The sequence below is a fragment of the Aulostomus chinensis genome, chromosome 16 (assembly GCF_037954235.1).
Source record: "Aulostomus chinensis isolate RoL2024-O1b breed Wild chromosome 16, RoL_Achi_v1.0, whole genome shotgun sequence".
Classification (NCBI taxonomy): Eukaryota; Metazoa; Chordata; class Actinopteri; order Syngnathiformes; family Aulostomidae; genus Aulostomus; species Aulostomus chinensis.
In genome coordinates, this window is record NC_141335.1 from 26,660,853 (window position 1) to 26,676,631 (window position 15,779).

Here is a 15,779-nt window from a genome sequence, read left to right on the forward strand (position 1 = left end):
ACAGGAGCAACAGAGCCTGCGTGACCCTGGGTTGCCGGGTTGATGTGGACATATCTGGCTCATGTTGTGGAGAAAATAGAATGCACACATTGTTATTTAGGACATTGTTATGTCCTGGAACCTTTCTGAGAGGGACAGAGATCTTACCATCCCAAGCCAGCAAACCCTGATAATCTCATGTAGTTCTTTGTCACTCGTTGTCAACAGAAATCTTCAGCTAGATAATAAACTGAGATCAAGTGGCTCCACCTGAGAAACGATCCTGGCCGACGCTGACCTCAGGGCACAAGGACTGCTGCTCCAGGTGAGACCCAACCTGAGAGGAGAAGCTGATGGCTGCAAGACGCAAACAGAGAGAAGGGCGTTAGCAGTCGCAGGGCGCGTGTGCAAGCGTGTGTGTGTGTGTGTGTGCTGTGAGGAGGAAATAAAAGCGCAGTGTTTGGAAAGCTGCACCACTGCCTTGAATAAATATTAGGTTATCTCCGGCTGTTTAGGGTCTCCTCTTTAACACAAGAGCTCCAGAGTTGCCTGCTTTTGCACATCTGGACAGGAAGTTTGGGTTCTTCAAAAAGTTCCAGTAGAGGGCTCGCATCTACCAGGGACAAGTACATTAAACATTACACCTTTCAAACACATGAGGTAACCGATTACTGCATTTTACTCTGAAAATTCTATATTCAGAACAACTTCATCTCTAATGTCAATGAGTGACGCTGCTACAAAGACACACACAGGAATCAAGTCCTGAATCTACAGAAGAGGACAAATAAACCACTAATGGAAAGGGGCTTGAACGCCTCATCTGTGTGGGCATACAACAAGATATCGTCGTGGCAGTGGTTCACATGAAGCTGTGCTTGTCAGCCATGACGAAGGTCTGTGACATGACACGCAGCTGCACTGAGCCCAAATGACCTCACTGAAAAGGTACAACACCAAACTGCAGTTATTTCATGTGAGGAAAGCAACACACAAGCCAGTCAGAGAGAAACTGCCTGCTGTTGTGAAAGCAGGCGGATCGACTGACGCTGTTCACTGGCATGTGAGCAACCGTGCGCCACCTCACAGCAGGATTTGCAGCAATAAGTCTGTTACTTTATACAAGCTGACATGATCTGGTCAGCTGATATCTGAGGTGAACTTACTCTGAGAGTGGAGCCCCGTGCAGAGACACTGTGGCAGCACATAGCAGCAGCACAACGAGTACAGGAGGATGTTTCTGGAAAGCAAAATGAGTGATCGAAGGAACTGGTATTCAGACATTTACTCTAGAGCTAATATTCTCACGCAATAACAAGATTGATAAAATGAGGCTGCTCGAGAAGTTGCTTTTGTGTAGATTTACCTTCTGACTCCACCCATCTCATGATGTGATCTGGCAACGAATAAAATACGAGTCGCTGCAGGATGTTTCTTCTGCTTTGCAGTTTCCTTTCCAGAAGAGAAGAAGGTGTTGGATAGTTGCTCCATCAGCAGGAGTGAAGCACTGGAGGGCCCACTGAGGGCTCTCTTATAGGCCTGGCTGCTGTCCTTTATCTTGGGGGGGTGAGTCAATACTGCCCATCGTGTCAACGTCTCTCCTGCACCTGACTTGAATGAAGATCCCTGCGTGCTCAAGCACGTGGTTCCAGTAAAACATCACACTTGTGTCACACTGAGTCCACCTCATCTGTGGAGGACACAGTTCCTCCGCGGCGGCTTTATTTACTCAGCACTGTTGAGCTCCACATTCTCTGGGATCTCCACGGTAGCACTGTGTGCAGGAAGCATTGTCTCAAGAGGCAACTCAAGATCTGTCTTTGTCAGACCAAGTGACAGAGCAAAAGAGAGAAAGAAAAAGCTGCCCTGTTAAATGGGGGACTTCCAGGTATGAGGTGTAGGACTCTGCCACTGTCGATAATCCTTGATTGTAATCTAGAGAAACACCACGTAGATTACTAGGAGGTTGAAGGCCATTCGTCTGGGAACGTTAGCTCAGGGAAACTAGACATGGAACTTGTGATGATCCGTCAGTGTCTCTCTCTAATTCATCCCCCAGACTGCTGTTACTCAGCCACATCTGCCGACAAACTGCAGCCCCAGGACGCTAGAGATGCAGGCCGGTAAACCAGCCATAAGAATGGTCATCTTTAACAGGCACGCAGTAGCACTTTCCTATTGTAAGAGATAAAAGCCTATTATTAAATGGGTGAATGTTATTGTGGTGGTGGTGGTGATGATGATGATGGTGATGATGATGATGATGATGATGATGACTTTAATGTTGTTGTAGTTTTGTGAGCAAATATTCTTCGGTCCATTATGGGGGAGCAACACTCAGCGTGTGGCGTCAACTGCGTCTGTAGTATGTGCAGTAACGCACAGTTGGACGTTCACAAGCGCGCAGCTCGCTGCTGACAGACCCAGACTGAGCTCAGGTAGCTGGACGGCCAGCAGTCGCGCCTGTCCTGAAGGGTACATGGCCGGTCTGTCACTGTAAGAGGGAGTTTCCTCTACAGTCCCTCCGACCAGCGGCTGGGACAGTCAGCGGGGTCTACCGGTGTCAGCACCTCGGCGGGAAAGGACGACGACAGAACCGAGATCGGAGCTAGCATGGCTAGTTAGCCCATGTTAGCTTACCAACAGCGTAATGGTGAGTCGTTAGCTCGCCCGTGCTGCTAATGTTAGACCGGTGACAACTGCTCGGTGGGTGGCTAACGGTGCCGTCATGTAGCATGCTATCAAGTTAGACTCTGTGTCGTATGTCCGCGTGGTTCAGGCTGTGTTGGAACCTGCTGACGTCTGAGGGGCCTTCAGCTAGACACCGGTGTTGCGACCCACCTGTAACGCTAACTCAACCTAACCTGCCGCCGACTACCTGCCTAGCAGCAGCAGCAGGGACCTTCGCCGCGTCTCCGTGGGACTCGCGTCCAGCCGTGTAGCTTAGCTAGCAGTGAGCTGGAACTTCATTAACTCAGCGGCTTCTCGGCTGCTTTGTCTTAAACACAGATTGAAGGCGCTGACGGGGTTCTCCTCTCTGAAGACGAGGCCTTCTCAGTCACACCAAGCCGTTGTGTTTGTGAGCTGTTCTCTCTCAACGTGGCTCAACTAGGCTACCAAAGATATTGAGGACAGGTGACGTCAGGGGACTTTGTTTTGTTGCAGCTGCTCAAAACAACGACGTTCTTGGATGCATCAACCAACATCTGGCGTTTGTTGGTGGCTTAGACCGTCAGAGAAGTGACAGCATGGCTTCACCTCTGGATATTACCATGCTATGAATAACAACCATCACACAAGTGTGGAGGAACTTCATCAAACCTTAATCTCTGTCTTTGAGTTGATAAGCTTTAGACAGACATGTCCCCCCGCTGAGTCCGCGAACTCTTCACCTGCTGTTCAGGTAGTAAGGCTTCCCTTCATCCCCCTGCAAGTGTTGTTGAACTTTCATCTTTGCTACACGGAAGTTTCAACAAAGGCTGTTGCCATTGATGAGTAGTAATGAGGACTTACGTAAAGGTCCAAAGGAGTACCAACCTTAATGTTGTCGGTGGTTCAGCATGAATCTCTGTGTCATTCTTGTTTCGTTGCAGCTGATTATCATTTAATGATCATCTCTTTATGAAACAGAAGCTGTGTAGTATTTCGTAGAACCTGAAACTACTCAAAGCAACCCAGTCAGATTGTGTCTCCTGCTGGTTATCATTGGTGTGAAGCCAGTGACATGTTGTCTTCCAGTGGATGAATTATTTATTCCACACATGACTGATTTATGGACCGTATGTATGATTGTTATTGTTCATTAATGTCCTTCTGCTGGAGCATAAACAACTATCAGGTTTTGGTTACATGCTTTTCAACCCAGCAGCTGGCTTTGCGGCTCAGCCAGTGACTGGGTTGACTCAAGGACTCCTGTCTCCTGCAGGCCTACAGGTGTATCCCAGGTGATGTGAGACATCTCTGCCTGTAGAGACCAAGATGTCTGAAGTCCAGGCCACAGTGGAGTTCTCTGTGGAGCTTCACAAGTTTTACAATGTGGACCTGTTCCAAAGAGGGTGAGTCCAGTCTTGCTGTCTCTACGTCACATAACTAAACACAACACTGTATTTCCAGCTGCCCACTCATGCCTTCACTGCTTACAGCCGTTTATGATGCTTTAAGCTTGAGCTTTTATTCAGCTTGTGTTCGAGGGGACCAGGGTTGATGATGTGTGTCCCAGCTAATCTGGGACAGTTGGCCATCTTGTTTAGACCCTGGGGGGGTGACTTGCTCCCTGAACAAACTCTGTACAAAGCAGCTCTTGACTGCATGTATTTATATATCAGTGTAAGTGGAACTTTTCTCAGTTTCTATGTGATGATGGCATTTTGTTATCTCACGACTCACTGAATGTAAATCACCTGTCAGTGGAACAAGCTGACAATCTGAGCAGTGCATTTAAATGTCATTGTGGTGTATGTGACATGGCCGATAGTAACAGAAGCTTGTTGTTGGGAAAACCTGTGTGCTTTGGAGAATATGTGTGTATTAAGGGTTCAGTCCTGTCGACAGACATTGAAGTAGGCCTGCACCTGATTGCTGCTAGCGTTGCAGTTTCCCCCATGAAGACCGACTGCCCAAGAGTGGCTTTACTTCTCAAACAGGATACAGCTGTAGGAGAAAGTTCCCCTCCAAGTTTGACTGTGGCTCTGCTTCTTATCGTGGCACAGTGGTATGGTGAGCTGTTCTCGGAAGAAATAGGACGAACGCGATCCATCAAATATATATATGAGTGCCTATTCAGGTTTCTTACCTCTCGACCAAACTCAAAAAAACAGATTCAACTAATATGTATATGTGTCATGGAAACCCTTGTCTCTCTAACATCTCTACTCAAGAGCTCAGGTTTTCTACTTGAGTGACTGCAAAAGAAAGTGCTCATGATTCATTGATGAAAGGTTTAGTGTCATTTTACGAGTTGAGGCAGTAGAACCCAACCGGTGAGCTTTGCTACTTTCCTCGAGCTAACAGGTGCATGCCAAACCAACAGGGCCTGGGCTCCATTCCTGTACTTGTTATTTTCAGGTTCTACCAGATTCGTGCCAATCTGAAGATGCCAGCCAGGGTTCCACACAAAGTTGAGACCAGTCTACTTCACCCAGGAGGTACGTTCATGTGTTTTTGAATGTTTGATCTCTGAAGTCACAGGTTTGACTGTCAGCCACGTTTGACACAGTCATGTCCTGTGCTGGGTCATAACTCCAGCTCATGTTTCTGAAGCTTACACAGTTGTAGATTGGCTGGTTAGGGCTGAATTGTTTGCTGTGGTCATTAACACACAATCACACACTGTTTTTGTTTTTGTCTAGGTTCTGATCTGGCCTTCCCTGCTTCTGTCCAAGATGATGTCATCTCCAGCAAAACGTTCCAAATTCTGTACAAGAATGAAGAGGTGGTGGTCAACGATGTCCTTCTCTTCAAAGTGATGATGCTGCTGGACGAGAAGAGGGTGCGTTAGACGAAGAGATCCGGTTTGTCTGTGTGGTGGATACGCCTGCAAAGTAGACCCACATCGAAAGACTAGCCAGTTAAGATGAGACGTGTTTGCCTTCTTGAATAAAAAGCAGCTAGCACCTCAGGGAAGCACTCCCGGAGAAATGTCCCTATGACAGAATTTTCTGACTTGGGATTGTTAAATTCAGCATCTGCACATGGGGGTCATGTGTAAGGGGCAGGACCTGCCAAGGTGTCCACAGGAATCAGTGGACACCAGGAGGCCTCAGGGAGTCCTGCCCCCCTCCCAGTGGTCATATTTGTGGGTTGGATGATTCTGATTGGCTGTCAACAGAAGAGGAAAGCAAAGCATTTAATGGCTCTGGTGTTTTGTTGTGGTGATTAGTTTTGCGCTCCTGTCTGGATAGAGTACTCACTCAACACCAGTCCAGCCTTTCATACAACAGATTCTAAAAAACATGGCCGCTCATGTACTTAAATACTCTTCAGGAGGACTGACTGTTTTCCTGTGCGTGGAGTCTCCACCCTCTGGATTTTATTTGGGGGACTCGACTTCTCTCTCCGATATTCCTCTCAAAGACTTGTGTCATACAGTCTCATTCCTGGGATTTTACAGGTGTCCTGGAAAAACTGGAAGAACTCCCACCTTACAGGGTCAATGGGAGGATGAGGTCCCCTGTCAGTGCTGGTCCCATGTGACTCAGGCTTCAGGAACAAACTTCATTTTTAAATTGAAATTTCATTGGTGAATTGCGCCTTGCGTTTTTAAAAAGGAGAGGTTTATTTTGAAGCCATTATAATGATTGATGATGATGTTGTGAATGTGTCCATCTTGCTGTGTCATCAGGTACAAGAGTCCCTCAGTGACATGGATTTCCAGCTGTTCTTGGATTTGTACTTCACGGATGGAGACTACACGTAAGTGTTGGTTGATTTCAACTGTCTTCTTGTGTGTTAATGAAATTATATTTTCACCTCATATGCAGATTAGACGCTCATACGTTCCTTTTTTTTCTTTTTTAATGTCAATAGGCCAGATGATCCAACCTCTCTGCAGAATATCAGTGGCCGCACACTACATTTGCACTTTAGCCTTCAGCGAGGCATCCACCAACACGTCAATGTCATGTTTGACTACTTCCACCTCTCTGTCGTCTCTGTCGCCATCCACGCCTCCCTGGTGGCGCTTCATCAACCACTCATCAGGTCAGAAATCCTACACTTGTTAAAGAGGGACATTCCAAGTGTTGAAATCTGTCTCACCTGAATTATTGTTTGCTGAAGGTCCCGACACAAGTCAGCTCTTCTCCTTCACTCAATAGATTTAGTAGAACAGTTGGAGTATAAATGGCTGTGGAATTTTAACCTGAACTCTTGTGTTTAGTTTTCCTCGACCAGTGAAAACAACATGGCTGAACCGCAACGCTCCAGCACAAAGCAAAGACTCTGTCATCCCACCTTTGGAGAGCGTGGTATTTGGCAGCAGTTATGTAAAGCAGGTATCACCAGATGTAAGTCATCCCTCCTTTGAATAGTTAGAATAGAGAGAGAGAGAGAGAGAGAGAAGCTGATGGGCGACACTTGCTCTTGAGAGAGAGAGAGAGCAGTCCAGCCAGAGATTCTTTCCTCTAGTTTATCAGTCAGAAAGTAAAAGCGGAAGAGAGAAATCCCAATGGTCCAGCGTTTCTCAGTATGTTCCCAACAAATCAAACCAGCAAAGGTGTTTGTTGCGGCCGTGATGATAATCTCTCTCTGTGGGCTTTTCACATGATGACGAGGCATAATGATGGTGCTGGTTTCATGATTCACTGCTGAGAACTGCACCACATACACACACTGGGGCTTCGACTCGTCCTCCATACAACTGAACCCAGACTGGAGACAACTTGACGATCTTGTTGCTAACGTGAGCAGGAGCTGGTGGACACTCCAGCTGTGCCACTTGAACAGACCACTTGTGAATGAACGTGACCATGTTCTGTAGCGGTCTGACACAAAGAAATAACAAGAAAGTCAAAACATGGTGTAAATTACAGGCTGGTTCACGTATTTCCATTCTAAAAGACTTACAGATTTGAATGTGTTCTTTGTCTTTTTAAATGTTTTTGACTTGTTTCATTTTCTTGGGCAGTAATTCTGAAACTATGGGGCGCTGAGGGGAGAGCAGAGGGGTGCAGGGTCCAAATGATGTCATCTGGATCTGATCACGTTTAAACTAAATTGGAGCTGGAGCGGACCAAGGAGACCCAGAGCACTCAGTTGTGTTCTCATTTTAGAGCCGCGGTGCCCTGCTGCACATGACCGCACCTGCAGGACACATCCCACGTCTCCGCCTGAGAGATGATAATTGCCACTAACTTAGCAAGTAGCCTTCAGCTGATGTCAACACTCTACAATGAGGTCCTTCTCTAAATTCTATTTGGGTGGATAGACTGTGTACACAACCATTGAAATGCAAAAGTGGAATTGGACCAAAAAAAGGGAGTTGAGAGTTATTCTTTCCACATACTGAAGTACCAGTCGTGAATGTAGTGTGAGTTGCGCTTGTCCTCCTGGAACTACTGTTCACAGGGTTTTATCATCTCTCGCCTCCTGTGTGTCTCCTGGTCCTCAGGGCAGGACGTTCCTGGTGTCCGACCACTGTCTGCAGCATGCTTTCAGTCTCCACCAGAACCTGTGCTCCAGTCTCCTCCTAGCCTACCAGGGCCTCTTTGGCTACTTCACCTCCGTTACCAAGGACCTGCCCTCCTCCCACCGTATGGAACTAGGTATGTTGAATCATTGCATTTGTGAGGTTACATGGAGTGGCTACATCTAGGTTGGCCAGCCACAAGTCTGACATTTCTTTATAAAATGAAAATAGAGTCCACTACTAAATGGTGTAATCTTGAAGTCCTAATTATTAATGTTGTGCTGTAATCTCGTGCACACCGATGCTCTTTCTAAGTGGAAAGCTGCTGGAGTTCTCAAAGTCATTCGATACATTCAGTTTCATTTTTTGCTTTGGTTGCTTCTCCATTGTTTTGTCTTTTCAGCGTTGGTGTTTGTGTTGCATATTGCAAGTTTATAGTGCTCACATGTGATTTGACCTGACCCAAACACATCACCGTATTCTACCCTCTGACAGACTGCACACTGGGGAACCTGCTTAGTTGTAGGGAATTAACTGTTACTGACTCATGTAAAGATTTTTATCAAAATCACATTTGCATTCAGTAGATAGGTCTCCTAACCCCTAGAGCAGGGGAGGGCAACCCTGTGCCATGGAGGGCCGTGTGTGTGCAGGCTCTCCCTCCAGCACTTTAACAGGTGATTCCACTGATTAACACACCTTCAGCCACAGAAGAGAGTTAATCAGTGGAATCACCTGTTAAAGTGTTGGGTTGGAAGGAGAACCTGCACACACACGGCCCTCCCTGGCACAGGGTTGCCCTCCCCTGCTCTAGACCAAAAAAATCACAACTTCCAGACTACTCACTGTAATGTCTATGGTTTAACAAGCCTAATCCACACTACTGGACAGATACTAACCCATCCCAGAGGACCAAGTAATAAAGGGGTTAAACATGCCTATATGTGCAATCTTACTAGCCAAGCCCAGCATGCAAGTCCTTTATGAGAGAGTTCTCAGAAGACCCTATCCCCGAAGTCAAAGGCACGTCTACATAGGTATGTCCTGACCCTTCCGCACCTCTAATCAGCCCTCCTTTCTCTCCCCTTTCCTCTTCACTTAAGTTTCCTCTTCTAAAAATTAAAACACACACTCTTTGCCACGCTGTCCTGAGACAGTATACCTGTCAATATACCGTTGCCATTTGCATCTTCTGCCTGCTGTGTATTCCCTGTGTATTTTGTTTTGTTTTTTTTTTCCATTTTTTAGTACTGTGCCCCAGTCTAGGCCTGGAAGTTCGGTTCTGTAGAGTTTGTCGGCTGTCTCTGGTCTGACCAGTGTCATTGAGAAATACTTTTGGACACAAGTGCTGTCTGACGCCACTTTCTGTTCTGCCTTCTTCTGACGTCCTTGTAACCATGAAATGCACCACAAAAGTGAATCTGAATGTAAAACTCTTCCTCTGCCTCCACAGAACAGCTGGACTTAGAGGCCCGGCTAGCCGAGCTATGTGACCAAGTTAAGGTAAGACCTGTTGAGTCCGGCTATTTTCTGTCTCTGGTGATTGTCCTTTGTTAGGCAATGCAGTGAGGCAAAGTGTTTATACAGCAACAAGACTGGCACACCATCAGAACTGGAGCTTAGCTGGGGAGACAGCGGGGATTAGAGGAAGTATGGCAGAGGGCCATATAGAAAGAGAAAGTACTGACCCATTGCTCTGGATGCTGATTTTGAAGGAAATATGCTCATTTGAGTTCTCTGGGCTGTCTTTTGTACCTCAGCAAAAGGCTGAGTCCCCTGATGAGCTGGCAGAACTGGTAAACATGAACCTGGCTCAGCTCTGCTCTCTGCTCATGGCCCTCTGGGGACAGTTTCTGGAGGTTGTATCTCTGCAGGAGCATGTGGCGGCCCTTCTAGCTATGGAGCACCACACTCTGAGAGTGAGTCAACCCATTGTCTTAAGTCATGTACAGGCTTAAATAACAGATATCCCTGACTGACAGCATCCCGGTGTTATTTCAGGTGAGGCGGTTTGCTGAAGCTTTCTTCTGTCTGGAACATCCAAGACAATCTGCTTTGGCTTATCAAGAGCTCCAGTATGTTGCAGTGTCTTGTTTGAAGTCCAAGTATGGGAACCCCTTTTTTCCTTTGACCGACTCTCCTCTCCTCCTCCCGTCAGTGCTCACAGTCACCAGCAGATGACTAATGCTATCAAAAGCTCCAGCTACTTTCTGTCTCTGCCTCCGCTGCCAGTGGAATGTGCTGACCTTGATGGTGATGTCAGCTCCCTGCCAATCATCTTTGAGGATCGATACCTGGACTCCATCACTGAAGGTTGGCTACAAAGTATTGCTTGTCAATTAACATCGTCGTTAGGCTCAGCTCACCTGACTTTTCTGTTGGTTGTCTGTTTTTATGTTCAACCTGGTGATTGTGAAGATCGTGATGGACCCTGGCTGGGCCTGCATAACACAAGGACTGGCTCGGCGTCCAGTAAAACAGACAAGTCCAGTTCAAAGGACTGCAGCGCAGCAGCCAGCGCCTTATTGGACACTCAGTGTGCCCCGACGGATAACACCTGGCCTGACAACTATGATCCACTGCCTAAGTCCAAAGGCAAGGCAGTCAAACTGAAAAAAAATTCAAAGACTGAGAACTCCAAGAAGCTTATTAGACAGGGTTCAAAGGACTCTGTTGTTCTGGTGGGCTATAAGAACCTCAAAGCTCCTTTCACTGACACTAGCACAAAGTACAAGGAAGGGGACCTTCCCCTAAACTCAGAGGAGGAACGACAAACCTTTCAGGGGGACTCAGTGAATTATTTAAGGACTAATGCCAGTTCTGTGTTTGAGCCTGCCGCCACATCAGCACTTTGTGGAAACAGTGCTGTTGATTCTGTTGCGGATGACAATATAACTGCTGCTGTTTGTCAGAAAGGCGTCTTTGGCCCTCAGGCAGGTACTGGGGCTGTCGCCTCATGCAACCAACCACTTAACAAAGATCAGCCCGCCGACCACTGTGGCCAAAAGGTGCCACAGTGGTCTGCCGGGCTTAAGCAAATCGAACTGAAACCAAGTCACAGGGACCCGTACCCAGGCGATGTCACAGTTCTTCTCCCATGTCGGAATGACGGTGCTTTTAGCAGTAATATTCCTGAGATTACCCACACAGACCTCTGTTACTCAGGTCAGTCAGTGGTGGACTCTGTGTTTCAGAGGCCTGCTAAAGAGGCAACCCAACATAGCCAGTCTTGTCTGGTCTCGGTACAGGTAAAGAGTGATTGTATCAGGCTGCCAGATGGAGCCGCCCCCAGTGCCTCTTCTCGCCTGTCAGACTCGGGCATTGAAAGTGAGCCCAGCTCCTTTGCCACTCAGTTTGTTCCAGGACCACAACCCTTTGCAGAGCAAGGTGGAGATGAGTCAACTCCAGCTGCCCTGCAGTCAGAGAAGACCCTCCTCAGTCCTGCACTGAGGCCTGCTCAGTCAGGTTTAGTGCAGAAGCCCAATGAGGCAGCAGATATTCTTTACCCAGAAAATGCCAGTGCTGTCAGGGGAGTCCAGTCTTCTCTGACGTCCATCAACTCCCTGCCCTCAGATGATGAAGGCGAAGGTTCCTCTCGGGGTTCCAGTGGTGTTGATGTCCCTGGCAGGAAGTCTAGTGTGTTGGTGCAGGAGCAGAGTGTTGTCTTCACTGGGGAGCTCACGACCAGTCCTGCCAATGATGTAGCCTGCACCCTTGACTCTGCAGTAGGGCAGTCCCAACTTGTAAAATCTGAGTTGGAAATAGATCCCAATGTTACAGGTAATTCTGAAGTTGGACTTGAAGGAGCTTGTGGTCCTGGGACCAGTAAAGAATCCCGTAGTGACCCACACACTGCGTGCCCCTCCAGTAACTCGGCCACCAGCAGCACTGACCTGGTAAAACGTGGGATGGTAGAAAACTACTTTGGCTCCTGTTCTAGCACAGATGTGTCTGAGATCAGTCCGATAGAAACATCTGCTATCACACTCGGTATCCAGACAGGACCTCAGGTTGAGGAGGATGAGGAGGAGGCTGAGCATGAGATGATTGAGAATGGTTACTATGAGGAAGGGGATGGCTACGCGTTTGTGAACGGTGTTGCTGACGAGGAGCAGGTTGGGGACTCAGCAGCTCAGGAGACGAGCCTTCTGTTTGAACAGCTTGGCATCGGCTACATCCACGAAACAAAGGATCTATCAAAAGCTCCAATCTGCTCCAACCCATCCTCCAGCAGTGCGGGGCTCAGCGGGGGAAGGCCTCGATGCCCTTCTACCTCCATTCCCTGTAGCCTGCAGTGGTATGACTGTGCACCGACACCACAGATGAAAGTGTGAGTGATACTTTTCCTCATGTCCCACTTGTGCTTGATGCAGAGATTTGTCCTGGCTCACACATTTTAAATCAACGTGTTCAATACAAATTATCCAGGTTCATCAAGGCCAAGGAAGAAATGAAGCAGCTGAGGCTACCAGGCTTTGTGTACAGTGAGGTGCCAGAGCTGGCGTCCACTGTTCCCTACTTCAGCTTGGAGGAAGATGAAAGCTGTGATGAGGGCATTCACCTCATAGTTTGTGTTCACGGCCTGGACGGTGGGTCGGCTTCTTCAGCAGAGAAGTGGCTTGCCTCCAAGTCTGTTTGTAATAAAAAGCACTCTTCGTTCCTTTATATTCTTGCAGGTAACAGCGCCGATCTGAGACTGGTGAAGACTTACCTGGAGCTTGGACTGCCTGGTGCTCGCATAGAATTCCTGATGTCAGAGAGGAACCAGGTGATTGGATAAACACTGCTCCCTGATATCAGCGTCACGTCTAGAATTTGGGGCTTAAAGCAGAGCAACTGGTTTATCCAACACAAGTACTGGAGCAGTAAATGTCATTGAACCAAACGCTCTCAAATCATTGTAGGGTCTTCCAATTAAATGGTCTTTCCATCCACAGAATGATACATTTGCTGACTTTGAGTCAATGACAGACCGACTGCTGGATGAAATCGTCCAGTACATCCAGATATACAACCTCACAGTGTCAAAGATAAGGTAAGATGCACTTTAAGGTAATACCAGAACTAGTTTAAGTCTCTGGTTTAATAGAAGAAAAAGCCTTATTTTAGTTTCGTTTTTGAGCTTCTGTCCTCCTCTGCAGCTTTGTGGGTCACTCCTTGGGCAACTTGATTGTCCGCTCGGTCCTGACCAGACCCAGGTTTAAATGTTATCTCAGCCGGCTGCACACCTTCCTCTCCCTCTCTGGACCTCACCTGGGTACACTCTACAACAGCTCAGCCCTGGTCAACACAGGTTGGTGTCAAATCATTGAGAGGTCTGTGATTGCAGTAGCTGACTGCCAGCTGCTCGTCTCTCTTATCTGCTCTGTCATACCTGCTCACAACCCTATAACTTTGTTCGTAGGCCTGTGGTTCATGCAGAAATGGAAGAAGTCAGGGTCGCTGCTGCAGCTGACTTGTCGTGATCACTCTGATCCTCGTCAAACTTTTCTCTACAAGCTCAGCAAGAAATCTGGTTAGATTCTCTCTTCAGTTTTGACCACCTGCTGCTCTGCAACAGGACCTTCTTATGTGGAACATGAGATTGTACAGAAAACCTCTGTATTGATTGGGTTTTGTTTCTGAAGGTCTGCAGTTTTTCAAGAATGTGGTGCTGGTGGGGTCGCTGCAGGATCGCTACGTCCCCTATCATTCTGCTCGAATAGAGATGTGCAAAACGGCATTAAAGGACAAACAGACGGGTACGTTGACACGAGCGGGACGGTCGCAGCTCTCTGACACACCCACCTGCATCACCTCGCAGGGCTGAATTTCACCCAGCTAGTTTGGTCGCTTCTTTCTTTGAATCCACAAATACTCGGTCACTGTCAGATCTGTTGCTCCGCCGATTCATGGGTGGATGGAAAGACGGAGAGAGTACATAAATATGCATAAACACACAGATTTTGACACGTACATTTAGAGAATGAACATTTTAGGGTTGCACAATAAATCCAAGATGAAGTCAGTGTAGCACAACACAGCACACTACTGGACAAGCAGTGCGAGGACACCACATCGCTGTTCCACGATCTCGTATTGACCAAGTCAGCGCTAGAAAGAGTCGTCAAACTCAAGAAGGAATAGTCAGAACAGTGACGGGAGGCTCAGTGGCCGCTCCAGCTCTGTCCTAATTGATAAAATAATTCTCCTAATTATTGTCATAATCTGCTAAATTAAATTAAATGGGTACCACAGTAACGGCGTGGCCATGTGAGATGAGTCAAAGCTGATGAGGTGGATGGGCCTGCCTGTGGTTCTTGTCTTCACCAGGTCCCGTGTATGCTGAGATGATTGAGAATCTGTTGCTGCCAGTACTTCAGAGCAAAGACTGTAATCTCGTGCGATATGATGTCATTCACGCCCTGCCCAACACAGCCAATTCTCTTATCGGCCGGGCCGCCCACATCGCCGTCCTCGACTCGGAGATCTTCCTGGAGAAGTTCTTCCTGGTTGCAGGCCTGAAGTTCTTTCAGTAGAACTGACACATGGACAGGAGGAATGTGGTGCGAATACCTCACTGACCCTGAACTTTATTCTGATGATGGTATCTGGATTAACACTTCGTTTTTACATACTTTGATTTACCTTTCAGAGAAATGAGAGCAAATGACGAATTCTTTTGTTTTGTGTTTATACTGGAATCACCGTTTATACGGAGTTCGCCTTTTTTATTTTTCTACTGCCATGTTAACCATTGTTTGTTTTTGGGTTTGGGAAATAATGTCCCCCATAATATTTGGTATATTTTCAGTGTAATTTTGTGTCTGTTCCTAATTTTATTTTCCTCCCAAGTAAGTCCATCAATTTTAGATGCTGAAATGGAAACAGAGCTGCTACAAGTAGAATGGCAAGGCAAGTCTGCACATAATGTCCTCACCATTACAACCAGAGTTTAAGAGATGCTGCATTCATTTGCACCACAACTACATTTTACAAGCTTTTGTACTGAAAACTGTCATTTGTACAAGTTACTTTTGTAATCAACTCTTTTCCATCATTTTTAAAGGCAAAATATTGGATTTGAAATGGATTGTTCACCAGTTGTAATCCTTTGCTGTTGATATTTTTTCTGCTGTGTCTTTCCATCGCAGCTTTCTGCACGTGTCGCCAGCCTGGTGTTGGTGGAATAAAGCTTCGCCTGTAACACTACGACATTTTATTACAGGGGTTTTAAGAAACGATCATGGTTCTGCAAAAGCACATGTATGTGAACTCGTTTTACTGAAAGTATAGGTTGGTATCATTTGGTGATTTTTTTTTTTGTTTTAAACTGGAAGAGAGTTGCTTGGATTAAAAAATGTTTCTTGGAAAAATGTTTATATCATTATACTATACCATTAAATATGCATATTACCATACTTGTCCTCTTGAAGTTAATGAGGCAGCTTTTTATTTGAAAAAGAAGGAGATCTGAGAACCTGAAACTGCAGGGGAGACCACCTTGAAGGTCTCTGGTCGGCTGGTTTGCCCGCAGTGAGCTGCTCGTCATGTTTTTACCAGGATGATACAAAACAGCCTTTTCATAAAGTACCTGGATTAAAGTATGTGGGTGTTTTGTATTTTATCAGCATTTTGTGATTTTGTTTTAATCATTTTAGGGAAAATGCCACCTTTAAAGTAATTTCTTGAAACG

General features: G+C 46.7%; 1 protein-coding gene and 1 long non-coding RNA gene across 3 annotated transcripts; one reads left to right on the forward strand and one right to left on the reverse strand.

Moving 5' to 3' along the window:
- Positions 1-249: 249 nt before the first annotated feature.
- On the reverse strand, positions 250-2,634 carry LOC147248017 (uncharacterized). The gene is made up of 3 exons (XR_015109596.1): positions 1,346-2,634; positions 1,146-1,219; positions 250-336 (listed from the first exon to the last, which is right to left on the reverse strand). It is a non-coding gene; the product is annotated as an uncharacterized LOC147248017 (long non-coding RNA).
- On the forward strand, positions 2,331-15,550 carry fam135a (family with sequence similarity 135 member A). Of its 2 annotated transcripts, XM_086181250.1 has the most exons (21): positions 2,331-2,632; positions 3,905-4,034; positions 5,044-5,123; positions 5,328-5,467; positions 6,320-6,390; positions 6,505-6,678; positions 6,857-6,983; positions 8,087-8,240; positions 9,064-9,141; positions 9,558-9,607; positions 9,865-10,023; positions 10,106-10,179; positions 10,263-10,417; positions 10,523-12,434; positions 12,533-12,693; positions 12,781-12,872; positions 13,042-13,139; positions 13,246-13,397; positions 13,509-13,619; positions 13,732-13,845; positions 14,417-15,550. In XM_086181250.1, exons 2-21 carry the CDS (start codon positions 3,958-3,960, stop codon positions 14,620-14,622), a joined length of 4,185 nt encoding a protein of 1,394 aa, XP_086037376.1. In that variant the 5' UTR covers positions 2,331-2,632; positions 3,905-3,957; the 3' UTR covers positions 14,623-15,550. The 2 variants fall into 2 exon arrangements, with proteins under 2 accessions (XP_086037376.1, XP_086037377.1); XM_086181251.1 differs by lacking the exon at positions 9,064-9,141.
- Positions 15,551-15,779: the final 229 nt, after the last annotated feature.

Coding starts and splice junctions, on each gene's coding strand:
- fam135a (XM_086181250.1), top strand. CDS start 3,958: ATGTCTGAAGTCCAGGCCACAGTGGAGTTCTCTGTGGAGCTTCACAAG. Junction 5,124..5,327: donor CAGTCTACTTCACCCAGGAG/GTACGTTCATGT, acceptor GTTTTTGTCTAG/GTTCTGATCTGGCCTTCCCT. Junction 12,694..12,780: donor TTGTGTTCACGGCCTGGACG/GTGGGTCGGCTT, acceptor ATATTCTTGCAG/GTAACAGCGCCGATCTGAGA.